Below are 20,524 nucleotides of genomic sequence, written 5' to 3' on the forward strand. Positions count from 1 at the left end.
TAGTCAGTGGTCTCATGAAGCCTTTGTTTTAGCAAAATTTCAGTTATCATGGTTTGGTTTTTCCTACAGAAGGACAATATGAGAGCGAACTCTAGTTTTTAGTTTTCACTTTACAGCTGAAAGGAATGTAGCCTTTTAGAATATGGAGGATTTTATGCTTTCCAAATGTCCCCTGATATACTTCACTAAAATAAATATAATATTTTTCTCACCTTTGAATAATTTTGCCCTGCTTCTAGTACTACAGAGATAATAAAATTAAAAAACATGCAAATTCCAAGCTCAACAATACAAATATACTTATAGGAGCAAGAACTAAATGATGCCCTCTCCTTCTCCAAAAATTGACAAAACACACACTGAAGAACATGCAGTACAAGAGGCCACAACACAGCTAAAGATATATGGCAGCATGCAGTAAACATGCTCCCAACATTGCTCAAATTCAAATACAAGCACACAGGAAAGCAATCTTCACCATGGGCATAATTAATATAGAAACATGTACATGTGGCACGCAGGAAAACAGCTTCAGCAATGCATGAATATACATAAGAAGAGGCAAAAGTAGCCTTTCAGCATTGTCAATATCCACATAAAAGCATATGGTAAACCAGACCTTCACATAAGCAAAAATGCATAGAAGAGCACAATGGAAACTGGCCCCAACATTGCAAGAAACCACATTTTAATGAAAGGGGTGGATTGGGCTTCAAATGATTTGGTGTTTATTTCAGATAAGTATTTAAAAGTTCAGATGCTTACCCAAACTATCCAATAGACCCCTGAGAGACCCTCCCCCTAACAGTCTTCCTACCTGGTGTTGTCTTTTGCATGGAAACCTGGTGTCTTTCTTCCCTGACATTGGCATCATCTGAGATGAATGGCTGATCTTTGCCACTTCCAAAACACTCCCACCCCACACACAGACTGCCCCACTCCCCTGAACCCTCCTTCTACCAACACCCAGGTTCATAATCGTATCCTGAGAGCTCTGTGAGGGATACCTCTGGGGGTGAGGATGGGCTTGGAGAAACCAGGGACAGGCCTGGGAGTAGGAGATACATTAAAACAGTATTCTTATCATCTTTCCTCCTTCCCCAAATCTGGAAATGGAAAGGGATTCACAACAACTAGTCTTGGGGTCTGAATCTAACATACCCCAAAGTCAAGAGGTGTGCTGTTTGGCTCTGATGTTCTAATAGAGGCCCAATGCTAGTTATTTACTCCAATAATATACTGTAGGAACAGCCTACCTGTTTCCTGCCTTGTGTCCTTTCACAGCACTTAAGACTAATGAGGTTGGAGGTGCTTGCCACCCTGTGGTACAACTTCAATAGGATGAGAAATCCCTACCTCATCTGGGTCATCCTTTCAATTGACACTCAAGGCATTTTTGTTTCCTTTTCCACTTGTGACTGGTTGTTTTATCCACTGTATGTTTGGGTTGGAGGTGATTTCCTCTTCTCACTCATTCAGGAATTTCTATGTTTGCCATTTTTAATGGGGATGTTTCAGATTCTTGAACACAAACACAGTCTGAATGTATTTATGTTTCTTTCCACTTCTGCTCATAGAATTTATTTCAGTCTTTATCTGAACTCTCTATGAAACTGCTCTTCATGTCCAAAGGCAAATCATTCTGTCTCTGGCAGACTTGCAAATGGAGCAGGTAAATCCCCCTTTCTGGCAGAGTTCATGAGACTACTCTAGTCACAACATCTTGTCTCCATTGGGCCTGAACACCCAGTCTCTCTCCTGATCATTGGGCCTGGTTTCTCCAGCACTTATGGGGCATCATACCCTCATATTTATTCCACTAGCTGATTTTCCCAATCATTTGGAAGGGTAGGAGTATTTCTCACTTTTCACTTGCTTTCTAGGTCTCCAAATTGCCTCATTTTGCTGCTTTCCCCCTCCCTTTAGCCAAATGGCCAAAAACCTTAAAATTCTGGTGTTTCCTCCCTCATTCTTACCACCCCTTAAATGCTCTCATTATTTTGGCCAAAAAGACTGTAGAAAAGACTGCCGCTCAAGGGGGCTGGGTTGTAACCCCTTTATACTGTATTCAGACCATCCAACAGCCTCAGGAACTCATGGTCTATCCAGCCTGCAGACTCCCTTCATCGCCTTGAGCCATAAGATAAAAGGTTCAAACCCCGCAAGCAGGCATTTGGCTAGTATTCAAAGCCTGCACACTGTCCTCTACAAGACAGTTGTTGGGTAGGGATAACCACGTTGCCCTTTAATGAAGGTGCTCCCTTCCAATGCAGTGTGGGTGATAAATCATGGTAGGAAAAAGGCCAGCCTGTGGTACTTTTAAGTTTTAAACATGAGGGAGACAAATCCTGGAAACCTCAGATCCCATCCTCTTCTTCAATCAAACCTCTTTGGATGCCCAAGGCTGCCAGGCGCAGATAACAGCCTTTGGCTGATATACACGGTGGAGGTTTTATTGAGGGCTGTACCTGCTTACCAAGCACTTACAGCTCCCCCTCCTCATTCCCTCTCGCTTTGACCCTTCCCTCCTATCTACTGTGCCTCATGCCCACTCCTGCGGCCCCCGGGGCCAAGAGTACAGCAGGCTGCGGGCACTGCGGCCCAGCATAGCGCCTCGCTGACGCACACACAAAGGGGTGGGCGCACTAGGGTCCCTCCCCTCCGTCCTTCACATCTAGGGCAGCAGGTGGCGCCAAAACAAAACGGACTGCAGGCCTGGCTGCGCGTGCGCAGCAGAGCCGTTCAGCTCCGTCACCCAGAAAAAGGGAGTCTGGGGGCTCGTTCTGCGCAAGCGCGCTGAAGCTACCCTGGAGGTGACTCAATGTTAAGCCTAGAAAAGTCAGTTAAAGCCCCTCCACCCGCCATCTTAGGTGCAGGGAAAGGCGGAAGTGGTGGGCGGGGTCGCACAGATCCCCACCCACTCCAGGCTGGAAACGGAAGAGGTCCCGCACGACAGGGCTTCTCTCGGTGACGTTTGTACTCTATGTTGGCGGTCGGACGCATGCGCCGCTTGGGAGGGCAGGCGGAGTGCTGCTGGAGGGGGAGCCGCTAGTAGCACCTGTGCCCAGGTGGGTGGTGAGGGGCCGGGGGCAGCGGGGGGGTTTCCGGATTCGGTGAGCCGCGGGGGGCGAGGCGAGGTGGGGGGCGAGGGAGCCTAATGGGGGTGGGGAGCCCAGAGGGAGGCACTAGGGAGGGAGGGAGGGGGGTGAGGGGCACACTCAAGGTGGGGGCTCAGGAAGGATGACGTGTGGGTGCATGGGGGGGCTTGAGCTGGCGGCCTTTTGGGGACATAACGGGGTCAGTCGGGGGGGCATTTAGGGTGTAGCGGAGAAGAGGACCAGGGAGCGCAAAGAGGTGATCCGGCGTTGGGGTGTCCAGCGGGCACCCAGTTTGGGGATGTGCCGCACGGGCGGTGGTGGGGCCCTGCTGCTGCCGGCTGGTTTAGGCGGGAACACGTGAGCCTTGAGAAATGGTGGTGTTGATAATGACACCACTTCCGTGCGCTGTTCTGAGACGATCCCACCTCTTACTCGAAAGTCCTCCCTTTTTAATGATATGTCTGTTACCGATAAAAGTCCTGGAGACTGAATTCCTCCCCTTATCCCTGGAGGGAGCCCTTCCAGCACAGAGGAAAGGCAAACTGGTGTGGCAGCTTCCACGGCCGAGCTTCGGTGTGTAAATTGCTGCCTTCCCTGTGCTTAGATTGCTCACAAGGTCATCAGTTCAATTTATACCAATTATGATGGGGGGTGTTTTTGTAAAATAGACTCCTGCTCACTAGGCTTGGACTACCTGTTTATTTCAAGTGTGCCACTGAGCAACTGCTGGATGGTAACAGCTTTCATTGACTAAGTGATCTGAGCCTGGCTAAAAGCAGTGAATTAAATTTATGAGCTTTAGTATTGTATTAAAACTCCGGAGTTGCATAGCTCCTAGTGCTTTAAAAAAAAAGAAGAAAGAAATGGTGTAGGGGATAATGAGCAAATGTTATTGCTCTCCTTTCACACTTCCAAATTTTTCCTATTTCGGTGATACTGTGATCGAGCCCAAGGTGAAGTATTCCTGTTTTACCCTTTCCTAATCTCTTAAAGGGATAAACCCTCCAATGTGACTCAGTCTCTTTGGTTAAATTGTTCAATGGTTAATGTGTCTTATCAGTACATATAAACTGATTTTAAAAAAATGCCCCTATCTGTCTCAGGGAGGGATAAGTGATCAAGAAAGAGATCGGAGTAGTGATTCCATCTCTCACATACACGTAGTTGGGCCACTAATGTGCAGTTACTGAGTGATAAATGACTGAAGCAGAATCCTGGGGTCAATATTTATTTTCAGTGAGTGATAGCTCTAGATAAAATGAATAAGAGATTAAATGTCAGATCATATTTTCATTTATTTTAAATATTAATTTCACCTGTGAAGTGTGAATCCATCAGATATGTATTTTCTCAAACTGTATTTCCCCATCAGTAATAAAAATTCCTCAGTAAGAACTTAACTAATGATTCTGTTAATGATGCACAGACTGGGGTAGAATCTGGCTTGCTCTTCCGCGTTACATTGGCTTTGTAAATGCTAACAGGTCAGCAGATGTGATTAAACATGCAAATAGCAGAAATGGAGCTGGAGGGAAGGATTGTTAAAGATATATTCTTACACTAAGCATTAGTCTGTCTATCTTAATTTTACCTAGTGTTAATCGCCATAGTATCTCAGCACTATTATCTACTTAACCTGTGTAACTCACTGCCACAAGATGTCAAGGCCAAGAAGGCCAAGGCCCAGTCTCTATTCAAGCCTAAGTTAATTGTATCCAATTTGCAAATTAATTCCAATTCAGCAGTCTCTCCTTGGAGTCTGTTTTTGAAGTTTTGTTGTTGAAGTATTGCCACTTTTGGGTCTGTAATCGAGTGACCAGAGAGATTGAAGTGTTCTCCGACTGGTTTTTGAATGTTATAATTTCTGATGTCTGATTTGTGTCCATTTATTCTTTTACGTAGAGACTGTCCAGTTTGACCAATGTACATGGCAGAGGGGCATTGTTGGCACATGATGCCATATATCACATTGGTAGATGTGCAGGTGAACGAGCCTCTGATAGTGTGGCTGATGTGATTAGGCCCTATGATGGTGTCCGCTGAATAGATATGTGGACACAGTTGGCAACGGGCTTTGTTGCAAGGATAGGTTCCTGGGTTAGTGGTTCTGTTGTGTGGTATGTGGTTGCTGGTGAGTATTTGCTTCAGGTTGGGGGGCTGTCTGTAAGCAAGGACTGGCCTGTCTCCCAAGACCTGTGAGAGTGATGGGTCGTCCTTCAGGATAGGTTGTAGATCCTTGATGATGCGTTGGAGAGGTTTTAGTTGGGGGCTGAAGGTGATGGCTAGTGGTGTTCTGTTATTATCTTTGTTGGGCCTATCCTGTAGTAGGTGACTTCTGCGTACTCTTCTGGCTCTGTCAGTCTGTTTCTTCACTTCAGCAGGTGGGTATTGTAGTTGTAAGAATGCTTGATAGAGATCTTGTAGATGTTTGCCTCTGTCTGAGGGGTTGGAGCAAATGCGGTTGTATCGTAGAGCTTGGCTGTAGACAATGGCTTGTGTGGTGTGGTCTGGATGAAAGCTGGAGGCATGTAGGTAGGCATAGCAGTCAGTAGGTTTCTGGTTTAGGGTGGTGTTTATGTGACCATCGCTTATTAGCACCGTAGTGTCCAGGAAGTGGATCTCTTGTGTGGACTGGTCCAGGCTGAGGTTGATGGTGGGATGGAAATTGTTGAAATCATGGGGGAATTCCTCAAGGGCTTCTTTTCCATGGGTCCAGGTGATGAAGATGTCATCAATGTAGCGCAAGTAGAGTAGGGGCATTAGGGGACGAGAGCTGAGGAAGCGTTGTTCTAAGTCAGCCATAAAAATGTTGGCATACTGTGGGGCCATGCGGGTACCCATAGCAGTGCCGCTGATTTGAAGGTATACATTGTCCCCAAATGTGAAATAGTTATGGGTGAGGACAAAGTTGCAAAGTTCAGCCACCAGGTTTGCCGTGACATTATCGGGGATACTGTTCCTGACAGCTTGTAGTTCATCTTTGTGTGGAATGTTGGTGTAGAGGGCTTCTACATCCATAGTGGCCATCCACAGTCTTAGCAACAACTCTGACATCATAATCAAAAAGGCTGATAAAGGAGATGCTGTCATCATCATGAATAGGTTGGAATATGAACAAGAGGCTGCTAAGCAGCTCTCCAACACCACTTTCTACAAGCCATTACCCTCTGATCCCACTGAAGGTTACCAAAAGAAACTACAGCATTTGCTCAAGAAACTCCCTGAAAAAGCACAAGAACAAATCTGCACAGACACACCACTGGAACCCTGACCTGGGGTATTCTATCTGCTACCCAAGATCCATAAACCTGGAAATCCTGGACACCCCATCATCTCAGGCACTGGCACCCTGACAGCAGGATTGTCTGTCTATGTAGACTGCCTCCTTAGGCCCTACGCTACCAGCACTCCCAGCTATCTTTGAGACACCACTGACTTCTGAGGAAACTACAATCCATCGGTGATCTTCCTGAAAACACCATCCTGGCCACCCCCCAGCTCTCCTGCTGCTAATAGCTCACCTTAAGTGATCACTCTGGTTACAGTGTGTGTATGGTAACACCCATTGTTTCATGTTCTCTATATAAATCTCCCCACTGTATTTTCCACTGAATGCATCTGATGAAGTGAGCTGTAGCTCACGAAAGCTTATGCTCAAATTTGTTAGTCTCTAAGGTGCCACAAGTACTCCTTTTCTTTTAACTAAAATCTGAGGACACTGAGCAGCCATCAGACAATGTATGAAGCCCATGTTAGTTGGTTTCCAAAATCAGATTAGCAGCATTATGCACAATCTGATTGAACAGTGTGGAATCAGGAAATAGGTGAGAGGTTAGAAAGTGTGCTGCATATAAAACAACTAATAACTGGACTTCGCATCTACCAGACGGAAGTTCAGTGTGTCTGAGTTCTGTGGAGCTGACCAACTCAGAGAATATGCTGAATGCATTGTGTTGGAACACAGAGGATGGGCCCTGGCTCTACTCACTGGCCACAAGCAATTCCTTCCCAGCACTTTCTCCTGTGGTCGTAAGGAAAAATGTACTGGTCAGACAGGTGGGGGGCGGGGGGGAAGATAATAATATATTGGAAAGTATGTTTTCCTTTCAGAAGTGCGCTTTGCAAATAACTCTTTTAAAGGGTGATGTTCATCTAACTCGTTGCTATAAGATCTGTTAGAGTGAGTATGTGCCTGGACAGAGGCAGGCTAACATCAGCAAGATAGATCAAACGTAAGATTCTTAATGCCTCATATAAGTTTATTAAATCTCTTTATTTTAAAGGGATCCTGGAAAGATAAAAGACATATTTAGAAAAAGTACTAATTACCTCAGATTATTTAAATGAAAGAATTTTAGAAATCTAATGTACTTTCTGCATTGATGCTTTACTACTCCTAGGGGAATTCTGTGCCAAAATATTTAAAATGCTGTGCAAAATATTTTAAAATTCTGCAAACTGCATATTTTATTTGTCAAAATAACACAATATTTAAAAAAATGCCAGTTTCAGTTATTCTGGTAATATATTTCAAATTACCTGTCAGCAAGTATGTCTGTAACACAGATGACAGATTCAGGAAATGTTTTTTGACAAATAGATTCCTTACTAGGCATAATAATACAGAACTTTGAGTAATAATTCATTTAAACTACAATACAGAAACAGTGCAAAGGCTCGTGGGAATTACTCATAATGGAGGAGCTGAGGGAGACGGAAGTAATTGCTGGGAAGGAACCTGGGAGTGCACGTGGAGGGTTGTTGGGTGTGGGTGGGAGAAGTATGGAGCATGGCTTTTCTTGGGTGGGGAGAAGGGATTGTGAGGGAGTTGGGGCGCTTCCCCCATGCAGATGCTGGTTCACCCCTAGCCTCTCCCATTCAGTCAGGCGCATCTGCCACTGTCCCCATGTGGCCCTTCACCACCACTCCCAATCAGCCCCTGGCTCAATGCTGTCCCCCAGCTAGCTCCTTTGCCCCTGCCCCAGTCTCCCACCCCCCACTAGCCTTTCTGAACCCCAGTTTGTGTGACCTCCCCAACACCCCCATGTGTCCCGCTCTGTCCATCCCCCCCCATATGTGGCCCCGTGGGCAGGGTGCTGTGAGGAAGACCGTCTCTCCCCCTCCTTCTCCACGGCTGGCTGAGCCAGCTGCCTTCTCTTCTGGCACCACAATGGCCGCTGGTGGGTGAAAAGTGTACCTGCAGTGCCTTCTTGGCTGTATGTATTTCTACGTTTTGGGGGGGGGGGGGGGCGGAATCTGCGGGGGACATGAATTCTGTGTGTGTGCAGTGGCACAGAATTCCCCCAGGAATATTTTATTCAGCTTAGACAGTGAAACTAGAATAGTTAGTTTCACTTGCTAGATCTCAAGTATTTAAGAAGGCTTTTGGATTTTGGGTTCCAATAGTATAAGCAAATGGTAAAGTGTAATTCAAAATGAATAAAATATGAAACCATCTCTGCTTATATTTGTTTTTGTCAAAGCTTTTTCTGTTCTAATCTATATTTTTGTGTCTAAATTAAGATGATTAGGAGCAAAATGTTAAACAATTACTAAATAAAAAGTAAATTTCAGGCCTTAAGTTGTAACAACTGGGTGAACTCATTAATTGATTAGTTTCTCTGCCACGTTGTTCTGTCAGGCTATGAGCACATTGTTAGCCACTTGTGAAAAATGTGCAACTTAAAATAAGGTGTGGGAGAAACCATGTTTTTAACTCTCTCATCAGAGCGGGACCAACATTTCTTCAGCCCTCCATCTGAGTGAAAAATTCCTGAAAATGCAGTGGGGACAAATGGATGGGAAGCCTCCAAGGAGAAACCACAATCCAAGTTTAGACTCCCCGACTTGCCTGTGAGATCTGACAAGCTCACAGCCCAGGCTGGCATGGTTGAAAGCAAATCTGGTTAAACTTCAGTATTGATATCCAACGAGAGAGTGAGGCTCTGTCAAGATGTGCAATGAAAGAGATGTCTGGAGTAGGCTTTTATAGGGAAGTCAGTTCTTTAATCTCCACAACATGCTCTCTTTAGCTTGACAAAAGACTGTGTGGTCGTCCCCGTCCCCCCAAAAAAACATTCTTGGAAATGTGGACAAACTGTTTAGGCAGATGCACAAAGCTCCAATCTGATAGGGGTTAGGCAAGCTTCACCTTCTGGTGCCTTTAGGGTGAGAGATGGAAAATGAAATACTGGCTTTCTTGTTATGCTAACAAACTTCCCAGGGCATGTTGCAAGCAGAACTTTACCATTTTTTATAATATACCTAAGTTATAGAATGTTGTAATGTAGCAGAGTAAGGGAGAGAAATTAAGAATAAACAAGGAAGACAGTCCATTGTGTCATAGATCTTCATGTCCAAACCTCTTTATATTAAAATAAAGAGGGAGTCATGTTAAAGTAAAATGGAAGACTTTACTTCAGCAAACAAAAACAATGGATATAGGTTAATGATCATGAAATGCATTCCTGCCTCAACCTGTAATAACTAAGCAAATTGGAATATGTTAGGTCAGTCAACTGTGTTGGAATTGTTCTTCGTGGAATGGTCCTTTTGTGCAAACATCTAGTAAATGACAAGCCTTGCACCAAAGAGCTTGTTTTTTAAAGCTATGTCTACGCTACCAGCTAGGAGAATGATTTCCCCTGCTTGTGTACATATACTCATGCTAGCTCAAGTATAAATAGTAGTGTAGCCACTGTAGCACTGGCAGCAAGGCTGAACACAAACTTGCCTGAAATTGTTGGGTATGTGCTTGGCATGGCTCAGCCATGCCTCTGCTGCTGCTACCCTTGCTACCGCAGCTCCGTTGCTATTTATACTTGCGCTAGGTTGATGAGCGATATTATGAGTATATGTACATAAGCAGGAGAATTACACCCCCTACCGCTTGCTGTAGATGTAGCCTAAGGCTTCAAATTCTACAGCCCATCTGTATATCTAAGGTATTTATGGACCCCCTATTACCATAATCTCTGAGCATCTCACGATGTATTTATCCCCACAGCACCCCTCTGAAGTAGGAAGGTAATATTATTCCTATTTTACAGATAAGAAACAGTTTCTTGGCCTCTAAGTGGTTTGCCCAAAGTAACACAGGTCGCTTATGGCATAGCAGGGAATTGAACTGGAGCCTCTTGAGTCCCAGGTTAGCATCCTAACCACAGGATCATCCTTCCTCTGCTGTTTGCTGTTCATCAAAGCACTTAATTGTGTGGTAAAGTGCTTTGCTGAATACAAATGGACTCTAGCTCATGTTCGCTGCATTGGCATCTAAGAGACCCGCCATTAAAGGTAGATGAGACAAACAAGTGGGAGGTAGGGTGGATGTCTTAGGACAGGTTTAGCTGAGGGCACAATTTTGAGCCAAAAGAGTATCAATGTGGTAATGATTTTTTTTTATTAAATCAAGATTGTTGATGTTACAACCCTGCCAATTTAAAAAAATGAAATATTTGTAACTTTTGGACGGAAGCACTGGTGTTTTTCTCCCACAGTAATGGATTTTAAGCTTTTCAGCACACAAAGTTGCACCAGTTTAACCAAAGGTGTGGTGTTGAAAGGGTGCAACTTTGTGTGTAGAGCAGGTATTTCTCCTGGGGCTAGTAGGCGTTACTTCAAGTGCTAGGTTTTTGTATAATATATGGTTTCAATAAATTTTAAAACTGCAGCACTTGTTAGTGACTACCTACTGTGTTAGAAATAACCGAGACTGTTTCAAGCACTTTCTGTAAGAATAGAAGTGACAGGATTAGAGTTCCTATGTCTCAACTAATATAAAATTTAAACTTCTAGATAGAATGTTTGTGCAGCGTTCATCTGAATGTTTTTTTTTTTTAAATCATAACTTTAAGTGTTGTGACTTTTTTTCAAAGTTTTCTGGACACCTGTAGTTATTATTCTCTTATTATATCCTCAAGCCCAGGGTTGCTGCCAGCTTGTGTTAGCATAAATAGGAATGCTAAAACGGAATGACTTCTAAATGTATTTGCTGTTCAGCAGTAAATAGATTTTGAATTACAGCTTGGTCTCTAGCAGTGTCACAAGAAGGGAAGAATGAATTTATACGAGGTAAAATCTACTCAGACTACATTATAACTGGCAGCATTTAGCAACAGCGTCTACGAGCATTGGCACGAGGCTCACCTGTTCTGATAAAGCTTTTCTAACATTTTTTCTTACACTGTTAGTTGTGATAATTCCACTTTTTCCACCCATACTTCTCAGGGAAGCAGTTCATCGCAGCTTCAGTCTTGGACTGTTCAGCCATCTTTTGAAGTGATTCCAGCTCAGCCACAGCTAGTGTTTCTTCATCCAGCCATCTCCCCTCCCATTAACCCTCATCTTGTTGGTGAAAAGAGAATTGACTCTACTAATTACCTGCCCATCCTGAACTCCTATGCAAAGATAGCACCACATCCCTGCAAAAGAGATCGTGTCTGGGATCTGGAGGAAAGAGGGAGAACCAGTGGACAGAAATGGCTTTGCACAGATACTAACTACTGTGTCCAGTAAGACTAGTTTATTGCCCCCTAGTGCTTGCCTCCAAGTATCACCAGACTTTAAGCCTGCTCAGGACTCTACTCAGCAGAGTTCTTCAGCTGTGATGGCAAGTGGAAAAATGTCAACTATTGATGACTTTCAGTATATTTCTACTGACAAACAAAAGGCCCCAGGTTTGATTCCCTTTTCTCCTACTGGACTCCTCCAGATATCAGACTGCAGATCTCCTGAGATGGAGAATCCAGTACATCATATGGTGCAGTTAGCAACCTGCAGCCCACCTTTGGCAGCAGAAGAACTTTATACTACTCCTGAGCTATCGTTGCAGCAGCAACGCAAGCGCAAGCGCTTTCAGAATACCTTTGTTGTGCTGCACAGGTCTGGATTGCTGGAGATCACCTTGAAAACCAAGGAGCTGATTCATCAGAACCAGGTAACCCAGATTGAACTGGAGCGGCTGAAGCAGCAAACACAGTTGTTCATGGAGGCAATAGAGGGCAATGCTCCTCAGGCCTGGGCAGAGCTAGAGGCATCTCTAACGGGGTCAGATAAAGCTGACAGCAGCCTTGAGGCTTCTCCTACATATCCCAACATGTAGCGCAAAAAATATATAGCTGTTCAAGTGACTCCAGTGCCTCTCTTCCTCTGTCTCAGGCTTTTACAAGAGCACTTTCTAAGTTTGAGGCTGCTTTAAAAACTCATTCACAAAGCAGCATGCCATTAATAAGCTGTCCCAAATGCCAGTTGTGAGACTGGCACAATGGGAGGCCTAGGCTGGAATTAGTACTGCTTCATGTCACTGGGACTGAGCAACTGTGCTCTTCTTTGGACCATGAAGGTGTGAAAGTGCTATGATGTGATGTGTTCCCACTCTTATGATGGAGAACATTGCAAATGGCTCTTTCCTAGCAAGCATCTTTTTTCACCCCCTATCTCCAGACAGCCAATTCACAGAATGGGACAAAAGACCTAATCTAGTGTAGCCATTTATGAATTGATATGGAAAGAGGAAACTGGATGGGTAACATAGTATCTCCAGCTTTGTGTTAATACTCCAAAGATATACGGTGGTCTTTCTTTTGGATAATCACCACATTGAACAAATGGAGATCTGCTTGCATTAAAGCTGCACTCCATACGTTGCTTTGCTTGAGCAAAGTAGGGGTGGGGAGGTGAGGGGTATATTAGAAATAAATGTAATAGTTCTAGGCAGGCCTGTCAACTGCCTATTTTAGTTTCTTTAAAGTTGAGAGCTGGGTGAAAATCTGAAAGCACTAGACATGCACTGGAAGTGTTTATTCCAAAGCAGGTTTATTTGAACTGCCCGTTAACAGCTAACAACTGTACTAAGCAAGATGGCTTTGGATTTCCCAGGTATGCAATAAATTAAACACTGACTGTTACTTTAAAAAAAAAGAAGCTGTTATGTAATTTTTTTTAAAATTCATTACAATGAAGATTCTTGGATTCCAAGGCCAGAAGGGACCATTGTGATCAACTAGTATGACTTCCTGTATAACACAGGCTATAGAACTTTCCCAAAATATGTTCCTCACTAGGCAGCTATGCATCCTTTGGTTTTTATCCAGTTTAGGAGAGACTCTTTTTTTGGCTGTGAAATCAGCTTGCTGAGTTGAAAAAAGTGGTTGTACAGGTCCTAGAGTGAAACAAGCCCTGTTTTTCTTTTTATGAGAAACATCTGAGTGTATCACTAGAAGAGACACTGATCACTTTGGTGACATCTTCCCAAGAATATGACCTTGAACGCTTTTTAATGTTCTCATTAGTATGAGTATTCTCATTCCCAACCTGCTAGTCTTGAAGCATACACTTACACACTGATTCTGGTAGAGGCATTAGACCTTGGTGTTAGATGTACCCGACAGTCTTGTTTCAAAAGCTGTTCTACAGACATCTTCATATTGTGTGAATTTGACTTGTCACTCTCCTTTGTATTCCCTTCAACTTGAGCCATGTCTTTCAAATACTCCTCTGTATAAGGAGATTTAAAATATGCTAATCTAAGAATGAAGTGAACAGTCTCTCCCATTCTAAATTATATGATCCAGAGTCTGATCCCTTTGGTTTCACAATGTTTTTCAAACAAAACTTGCATTTCATGTGATCAAGTATTGCCTTGACATTCTTGCATTCCTGTGTGTATTTCAGTTTCTCAAAAAGAAGCCTAAAAGCTTTCCAGTTAAAAAGTTTGAGTTGGCCTTTTGTCTTTAAATTCAGTGACATGACCCTTTCATCCTTCTAATGGCCTCAAATGAACATTGCATGAGGTCCTAAAGAATTCTCCTACAGCATTACTGTAACAAATGCCTTAGGAAACTTTGGAGGTAGGAGAAGAGTTTTTCCTTTTCAGCACCTTAATTAGTTCACTGAAAAGGAGTTGCATACATGCCTCAAGGCGGGATGGAACATGAAAGTCAGACTTGGACTGGCCTCTGGAGCTAGAGAGAGATTTCCCAGATGGCCCCAAGACTCTGTTCCCCTCAAAACCCAACTGAATGGTAGCTGATTAAGCACAATTCCAACTGTGGTGTAGAGCACCACCAAAGAAAGCATGGGGGTGGGAAGGAGCAGTCGATGGGAATTTGGCCAAAATCTTATGTGGGTTTCCTGTGTTGCCTAGTATCTGAAGTTAGCTTGCTACTGTTAACACATAGCATAGTGACACCAAATTCAAACAAGAGGCTGTATATGGCAGGAGGGCATCACACACTCCAGGCCAAAGACTCGGACACCTGAGCCTGCTAGAGAATCACAACAAAGTTACTGCAGTGGAGCTTCCAGCCCCCTTATTGAAAGGGAGTAAAGGTTGTTCCCTTGATCTGAGTGATACAGGTGTTTGTGTATGGGATTGCAGAGAGGGGAATAGACATGTGAGCGACCTAGTCCTGCCCTCAGAGGTTCCTTCTCTTTCCTTGGAAGCGCTGCTTCTCCCATCTGAGGCTGTGGAGAATCCTAAATTCAGACCCTATTTATTAAGAATGACTGTTCTAGAACGTGAAGTGATGGATCTAGAATGAACTGTGGACATTTTAGAGATGAAGGGGAATGGGCGGGGGAGGGGAGAGGGCAGAAAATTACCCTCCAACAGGATATAGTGTACTTCCTGATGTAGGAAAATCCTGGACAGTATAAATCTGCTGTAGCTCACACAATTTTATATAAAATATATGTGAACATAGTAAAACTGTGAATAGAAGTTCAGCAACTGTTTAGAAATCATACTGCTTGTCAGAATCCAAACTTCTTATTCAGTATGTACTGAACGAGAAAAATCTTCTAAGCTACTGAATAAATCTGGGGTCACCTAGGAATCATGTCCACAGATAAATTAGCAGTTAAGGTAATTAATGAAGTACACTGGAGGGCGCTGATTGTAGATATACAAAAGGCTGTCAAACCCCAGTTTACTCCTACATCTTTTAGCTGCCTTTATTGCTGGAATCCTTACTGAAGCTTTATATAGCAAAAGCTTTCCTACCCTAGCTGTAAGCTTAGTAAAATAAAAGGGCATGGAGCTATGGTGAGAGAATTCATTGGTTTTTAGTAGACTTCGTCTGAAGCTGAAGCCAGTTCTAAACTGAATCCAGAAACAGCCTAGCAAGATTGTCCAGAAACTTAGCCTCTTCAATCAAACAATTCTGTAACCATTGGCCCTGCAGGTTTTGGAGGTTTTTAAAGCAAATTGTAGTTGATCCATAGATTTAAGAACCTAGACTTAAACCAGAGGTCCTGAGCTCTGAAAGGTCATCTAAACAGTTTCTGAGGCTTCTGCTGTTGGTCCTGCCACCAACTGGCAGAAATGACAAGGAAAGGGGAAGGTTGATGGGTCAACCAGACTTCTGCTTTCATGCAAGAGTTTTAATAACTTTATACATCTTGAATTTTTAATTGCTTTCATGAAGTTTTTTTTAAAACTTTGATAACTCTGGTTGAATGTAAATATTTTCTGTACCTTCAAGTGCATTGCAAAATCTGAATTCTGTAGTATGAGAACTTGATTACAAAATGTGATTTTTTTTCTGTAAAGCTTTCTAGAGACTGACTGTGAAATATGAATGAAATAAAGTATGTGCCTGAAAAATTGTGGATTGCTATAATACTACTAAACTATGGAGTCCTTTACTGCAAAATACTCTCTACAAACACACTCCTGGGGGAATTCTGTGCCACTGCACACACACCAAATTCATGCCTCCTGCAGATGTTTTTTTTCCCCTGCAGAAAATACATTCTGCTGGAAAGGTGCTGCAGTTACACCATTTGCCCACTAGGGGTTGCTTTGGAACCAGAAGAGAGGGCAACTGGCTCAGCCAGCCCTGGAGAGGGAGGGGGAGAGGCTGGTTTCCTCACAGCACCCTCCCGGCAGGGCCAGGTAAGGAGACACGGGGTATGGCGGGGACAGACACAGCAGTGAACACTGGGCTCCTGGGGAGGTGATACAGGCTGGGGTTCAAAAAGGCTAGTGTGGGGGGACAGGCTGGGGTGGGCACAGGAGCTAGTGGGGTGACAGCATTGAGCCAGGGGCTGAATGGGAATGGGGGTGTAGAGCCACATGAGGGCAGAGGGTGCAGGGACACATGGGGACGGGGGAGGAGAGGTAGCTGGGGGGGGCAGGGAGTTGAAGGGGATTGTGGCAGATGTCTGACTGAAATGGGAGAGGCTTGGGGTCAGCTAGAGTCTTCATGGGGGAGGCTCCCCAACTTCCTACCAATCCTTTCTCCCCCCTCCCCCCCCCCCAAAACCCCTTCTTCCCTATTTTTCTTCCTCTTAAGTTCACTCCCAGGCTCCTTTCCAGCAGTTTCTGCCCTCTCCCTCAGCTCCTCCATTACCCCTGATTCGGCCAAGCCTTTGCACTGCTTCTGAGGGGTGCAGGAAATACAGTTCTGTATTGTAGTTTAAATGAATTATTACTCAACGTTCTGTATTAATATGCCTAGTAAGGAATCTGTTTTGTCCAAAAAAAATTCAGGATTTTTTTTTGTCTGTATTGATACAGACATACTTTCTGACATATTTTGAAATAAATTACCAAAATAATTGAAATGGGCATGATTATATTGTTGTTTTGACAAAATCCTGCAGAATTTTAAAATATGCATAGAATTTTTAATTTTTTGGTGCAGAATTCCTCCAGGAGTAACAAACATCAGTACAGTGACATGCAGCTGGTTCTGGAGCAATGGGCACCAACAAGTGGCATGTAATAGCACGTCTCTACAAAAGGTATCACAGGATCTTTAATGTTAATCCATGCCTATTATATCTCCACTAAAGGGGCAAAGGGTTTGGAAAAGAAGAGGTAAAATTAGATTTCTCAGAACATTCAAAATATGTTGTAGTGAAAAATCCTGCACTGGCATAGAGATGGGCTAGATAATCAAACAAATCATTTCTATCTCCAACTTCCATAATTATGTGAAAACTGCAAGAAGCATGCAGTCTGTGTAGGGGTAGACACCTACACTGATTGCTAATCTTGTCAGCCAAATGTGCAAAAGTTGAAATTGTAAACTGCTAATGTAGGTTATCTCCTCTCAAAGAGGAAGCAATACTTTTTTTCAGGAGCCAAGAATTTCAATCTCTTCCCAAGAAGGATGTTCTTGGATCATACAATCTATACAAATGCATCCAGCGTTTTCAGCCCTGACTTCAGAAAAGTCAAGCTGCCAGATCAGTGATGTGGGGCAAATTCTGCTCCCAGTTCCCCCCCCCCCCCCCGCTTTGCGCTGCCCAAGTGCCAGAAAGGGAACAGAAACCAGCCACTGTCCTGTTAGGGATTATCCCAGCATGCAGGAGTTGCTCGCATTCATAGAGGCAGAGTAGCTGGCTGCTATGCTATGCTTTTTCATTGCCCCTGCTGCAGAAGTGGAGAAAGGGAGTGGCTGCACTCTGGCTATCCATAGCTGGTATGTGGTTTTTGGGGATATGTCTAGATGATGACAAAAAAGAGTGTTTTGTTTTTTAAATCTAGTTAATAGATTACAAACCCAGAAGGGACCATTGTGATCTAGTCTGACCCGCATTACACAGGCTATAGGACTCTGAATTAATTCTTGTTTGAGCTAAACCGTATCTTTTAGAAAAGCATCCAATAGTGTTTTAAAAATTGCCAGAGATGGAGAATCCACCTGAACCCTTGCTGAGTTGTTCCAGTGCCTTCACTGTTAAAAATGTGTGCCTGATTTTAAGTCTGAATGTGTCTAGTTTCAATTTCCAGGCACTGGCTCTTGTTACACCTTTGTTTGCTAGATTGAAGAACCCCCTGTCAAATTTCTGTTCCCCAGGTAGGTACTGACAGACTGTGAACATGTCACCCTTTAACCTTTTCTTTAATAAGGTAAACAGACTCAATGAGTTCAATCACTTAATGTTTTCCTGTCAATATCATGGCTCTTCCCTGAACCCTCTGCAATTTATCAACATCCTTCTTGAGTTGTGGGTACCAGGGCTGGACACCGTGTTCCAGAAGTGGTCACCACCAAATACAAAGGTAATATAACCTGTCTCTCCTCCTTGATCATTTCCCTGTTTATACGTCCAAGGATTGCATGAGTCCTTTTGGCCACAGCATCATACTGGGAGCTCATGTTCAGTGGATTATCCACTAGGGCCTCCAACTCTTTCAGAGTCAAAGCTTTCCAGAATAGAGTCCCCTCTCCACTCCCTACCCCTAATTGCCCCCTGCATCTTATAAGCATAGCCTGCATTCTCTGTTCCTAGATGTATGACTTCTTGCATTCGGTGATACTGAAACACATACTGTTTGCCCTCAGCTTACCAAGTGATCAGATTTGTTCTTATGAGTGACCTATAATCTTCGTTATGTATCATTTCCCTAATCTTTATCATCTGTAAACTTTATCAGTAATTATTTTGTTTTCTTCCAAGTCATTAATAAAAATGTTAAATAGGGGAAAGAACATGCAAGACCCCACTAGAAACACACACTTAATGATGATTCCCCATTTACAATAAAATATTGAGACAGATCAGTTAACCAGTTTTAATCCATTTTGTGTGCCATGTCGATTTTATATCATTCTCTTTTCTTAATCAAACCACCATGCAGTACCAAGACAAATGGCTTACCGAAGTCTGTGTGTTACATCAGCGCTATTACCTTTATCAACAAAACTTGTAATCTCATTGCTTATGTGTACGTGTAGAGTTAGTTTGATCTAAAGTACTGAGTCCAATTCTGGGTGCTAGACATGAGGAAAGATGTGGATAAATTGAAGAGAGTCCTGAGGTGTGTGTAACAAAAATGATAAAAGGTTTAGAAGATCTGACCTTTGAGGAAAGGTTTAAAAAAACCTTAGTCTTGAGAAAAGAAGACTGAGGGGAACATCATAATGTTATAAAGAGGATGGTGATCAATTGTTCTCCATGTCCACTGAAGGTAGGACGAGAAGTACAGTCCCCACCTAATACGGATGAAGCTGTCAACTTTTTTCTGCCACCTCTTAGCTCAGCCACAAAGTTGTAAAAAGTGCCTCTCTTACTGGTGCTATACATAAATAATCTGAGGGAAGTCACTGGCAGAGCTGACTGTGAGAGAACAGAACTAGAATAGCGAAGGGCTGTAGTCAGGATTGATTGCACTGGTAAAGCCAGAGGTGCTGCACACCCTGGCTTGAAGTGGTTTCCATCATATACAGGGGTTACAGTTTGGTTCAATGGCTCTCAGCACCCCAACTATACAAATTGTTCCAGCATCTCTGGGTAAAGCTGTGGTGGGCAGGACTGGAAGAGCAGAGGATACTGCAGGGCTAACTTGAGAGGCATTGGGTAATGGAAAGTTACACAGCACCCAGCTTGAGACAGTATTGTCAGTTCTTTGTTTTGAGGTGAACCAATTTTAGTCACACATACGTTTTTGAAAAGTGGAGTGGCTGGGGATACCTTTGTCCCTTTCCATTTGTTATGTTTTTAAAATGTTTTGATACCGGACTGAATTGGATGAGTGAAAAAAGCTGTACATACTTTGTAATGACTGGTTAGCAGCTCCGAGGCAGCAAAACAAGCTTTGTGTTTCAGTTTCAAAAGTAGCATCAACACTAGAGAACTGAACTATTGGTAGCTGGGATAGCACTGGTATAGGTAAAAAGAAAAGGAGTACTTGTGGCACCTTAGAGACGAACCAATTTATTTGAGCATAAATTCATCATAGGATGAAGTGAGGTGTAGCTCATGAAAGCTTATGCTCAAATAAATTGGTTCGTCTCTAAGGTGCCACAAGTACTCCTGTTCTTTTTGCGGATACAGACTAACACGGCTGCTACTCTGAGACTGGTATAAGTAGCACTGGTGCAGAGCATCCACATTGGCCATCTGTTTTGGGTGCAGTTTTACCTATATCCACGTACAGAACTCTAGTTGAGGGTTGCAGTTGCCTCACCCTGTAGGTACCTATACTGCACTTCCAGGCCTGGTCTACACTACAAGTTTGTCAGATTTAGCCACATTAAATCTGAATTAACCCTGAACCCGTCCACACAACGAAGCCATTTTTTTGACATAAAGGGCTCTTAAAACCGATTTCTGTATTCCTGCCCAAAGAGGGGATTAGCGCCGAAGTCGACATCGCCGTTTCGAATTAGGGTTAGTGTGGATGTAATTCGAAGGTATTGGCCTCCGGGAGCTATCCCACAGTGCACCATTGTGACCGCTCTGGACAGCACTCTGAACTCAGAAGCACTGGCCAGGTGTAGAGGAAAAGCCCCAGGAACTTTTTAATCTCATTTCCTGTTTGGCCAGGCGAGCTCATCAGCACAGGTGGCCATGCAGTCCCAGAATCAAAAAAGAGCTCCAGCATGGACCGAACGGGAGGTACTGGATCTGATCGCTGTATGGGGAGAGGAATCCATGCTATCAGAACTACATTCCAAAAGACAAAATGCCAA

At 43.6% G+C, this 20,524-nt stretch overlaps 1 protein-coding gene across 1 annotated transcript; it reads left to right on the plus strand.

Moving 5' to 3' along the window:
• The first annotated feature begins 322 nt into the window (after nucleotides 1-322).
• On the plus strand, nucleotides 323-15,702 carry CIPC (CLOCK interacting pacemaker). The gene is given in 4 exon segments (XM_073350349.1): nucleotides 323-417; nucleotides 6,935-7,154; nucleotides 11,325-11,610; nucleotides 11,612-15,702. Coding segments are annotated over 4 exon segments (1,188 nt in total). The 3' UTR covers nucleotides 12,199-15,702.
• Nucleotides 15,703-20,524: the final 4,822 nt, after the last annotated feature.

Source organism: Lepidochelys kempii, chromosome 6 (assembly GCF_965140265.1).
Source record: "Lepidochelys kempii isolate rLepKem1 chromosome 6, rLepKem1.hap2, whole genome shotgun sequence".
In the NCBI taxonomy this organism is placed as follows: domain Eukaryota; kingdom Metazoa; phylum Chordata; order Testudines; family Cheloniidae; genus Lepidochelys; species Lepidochelys kempii.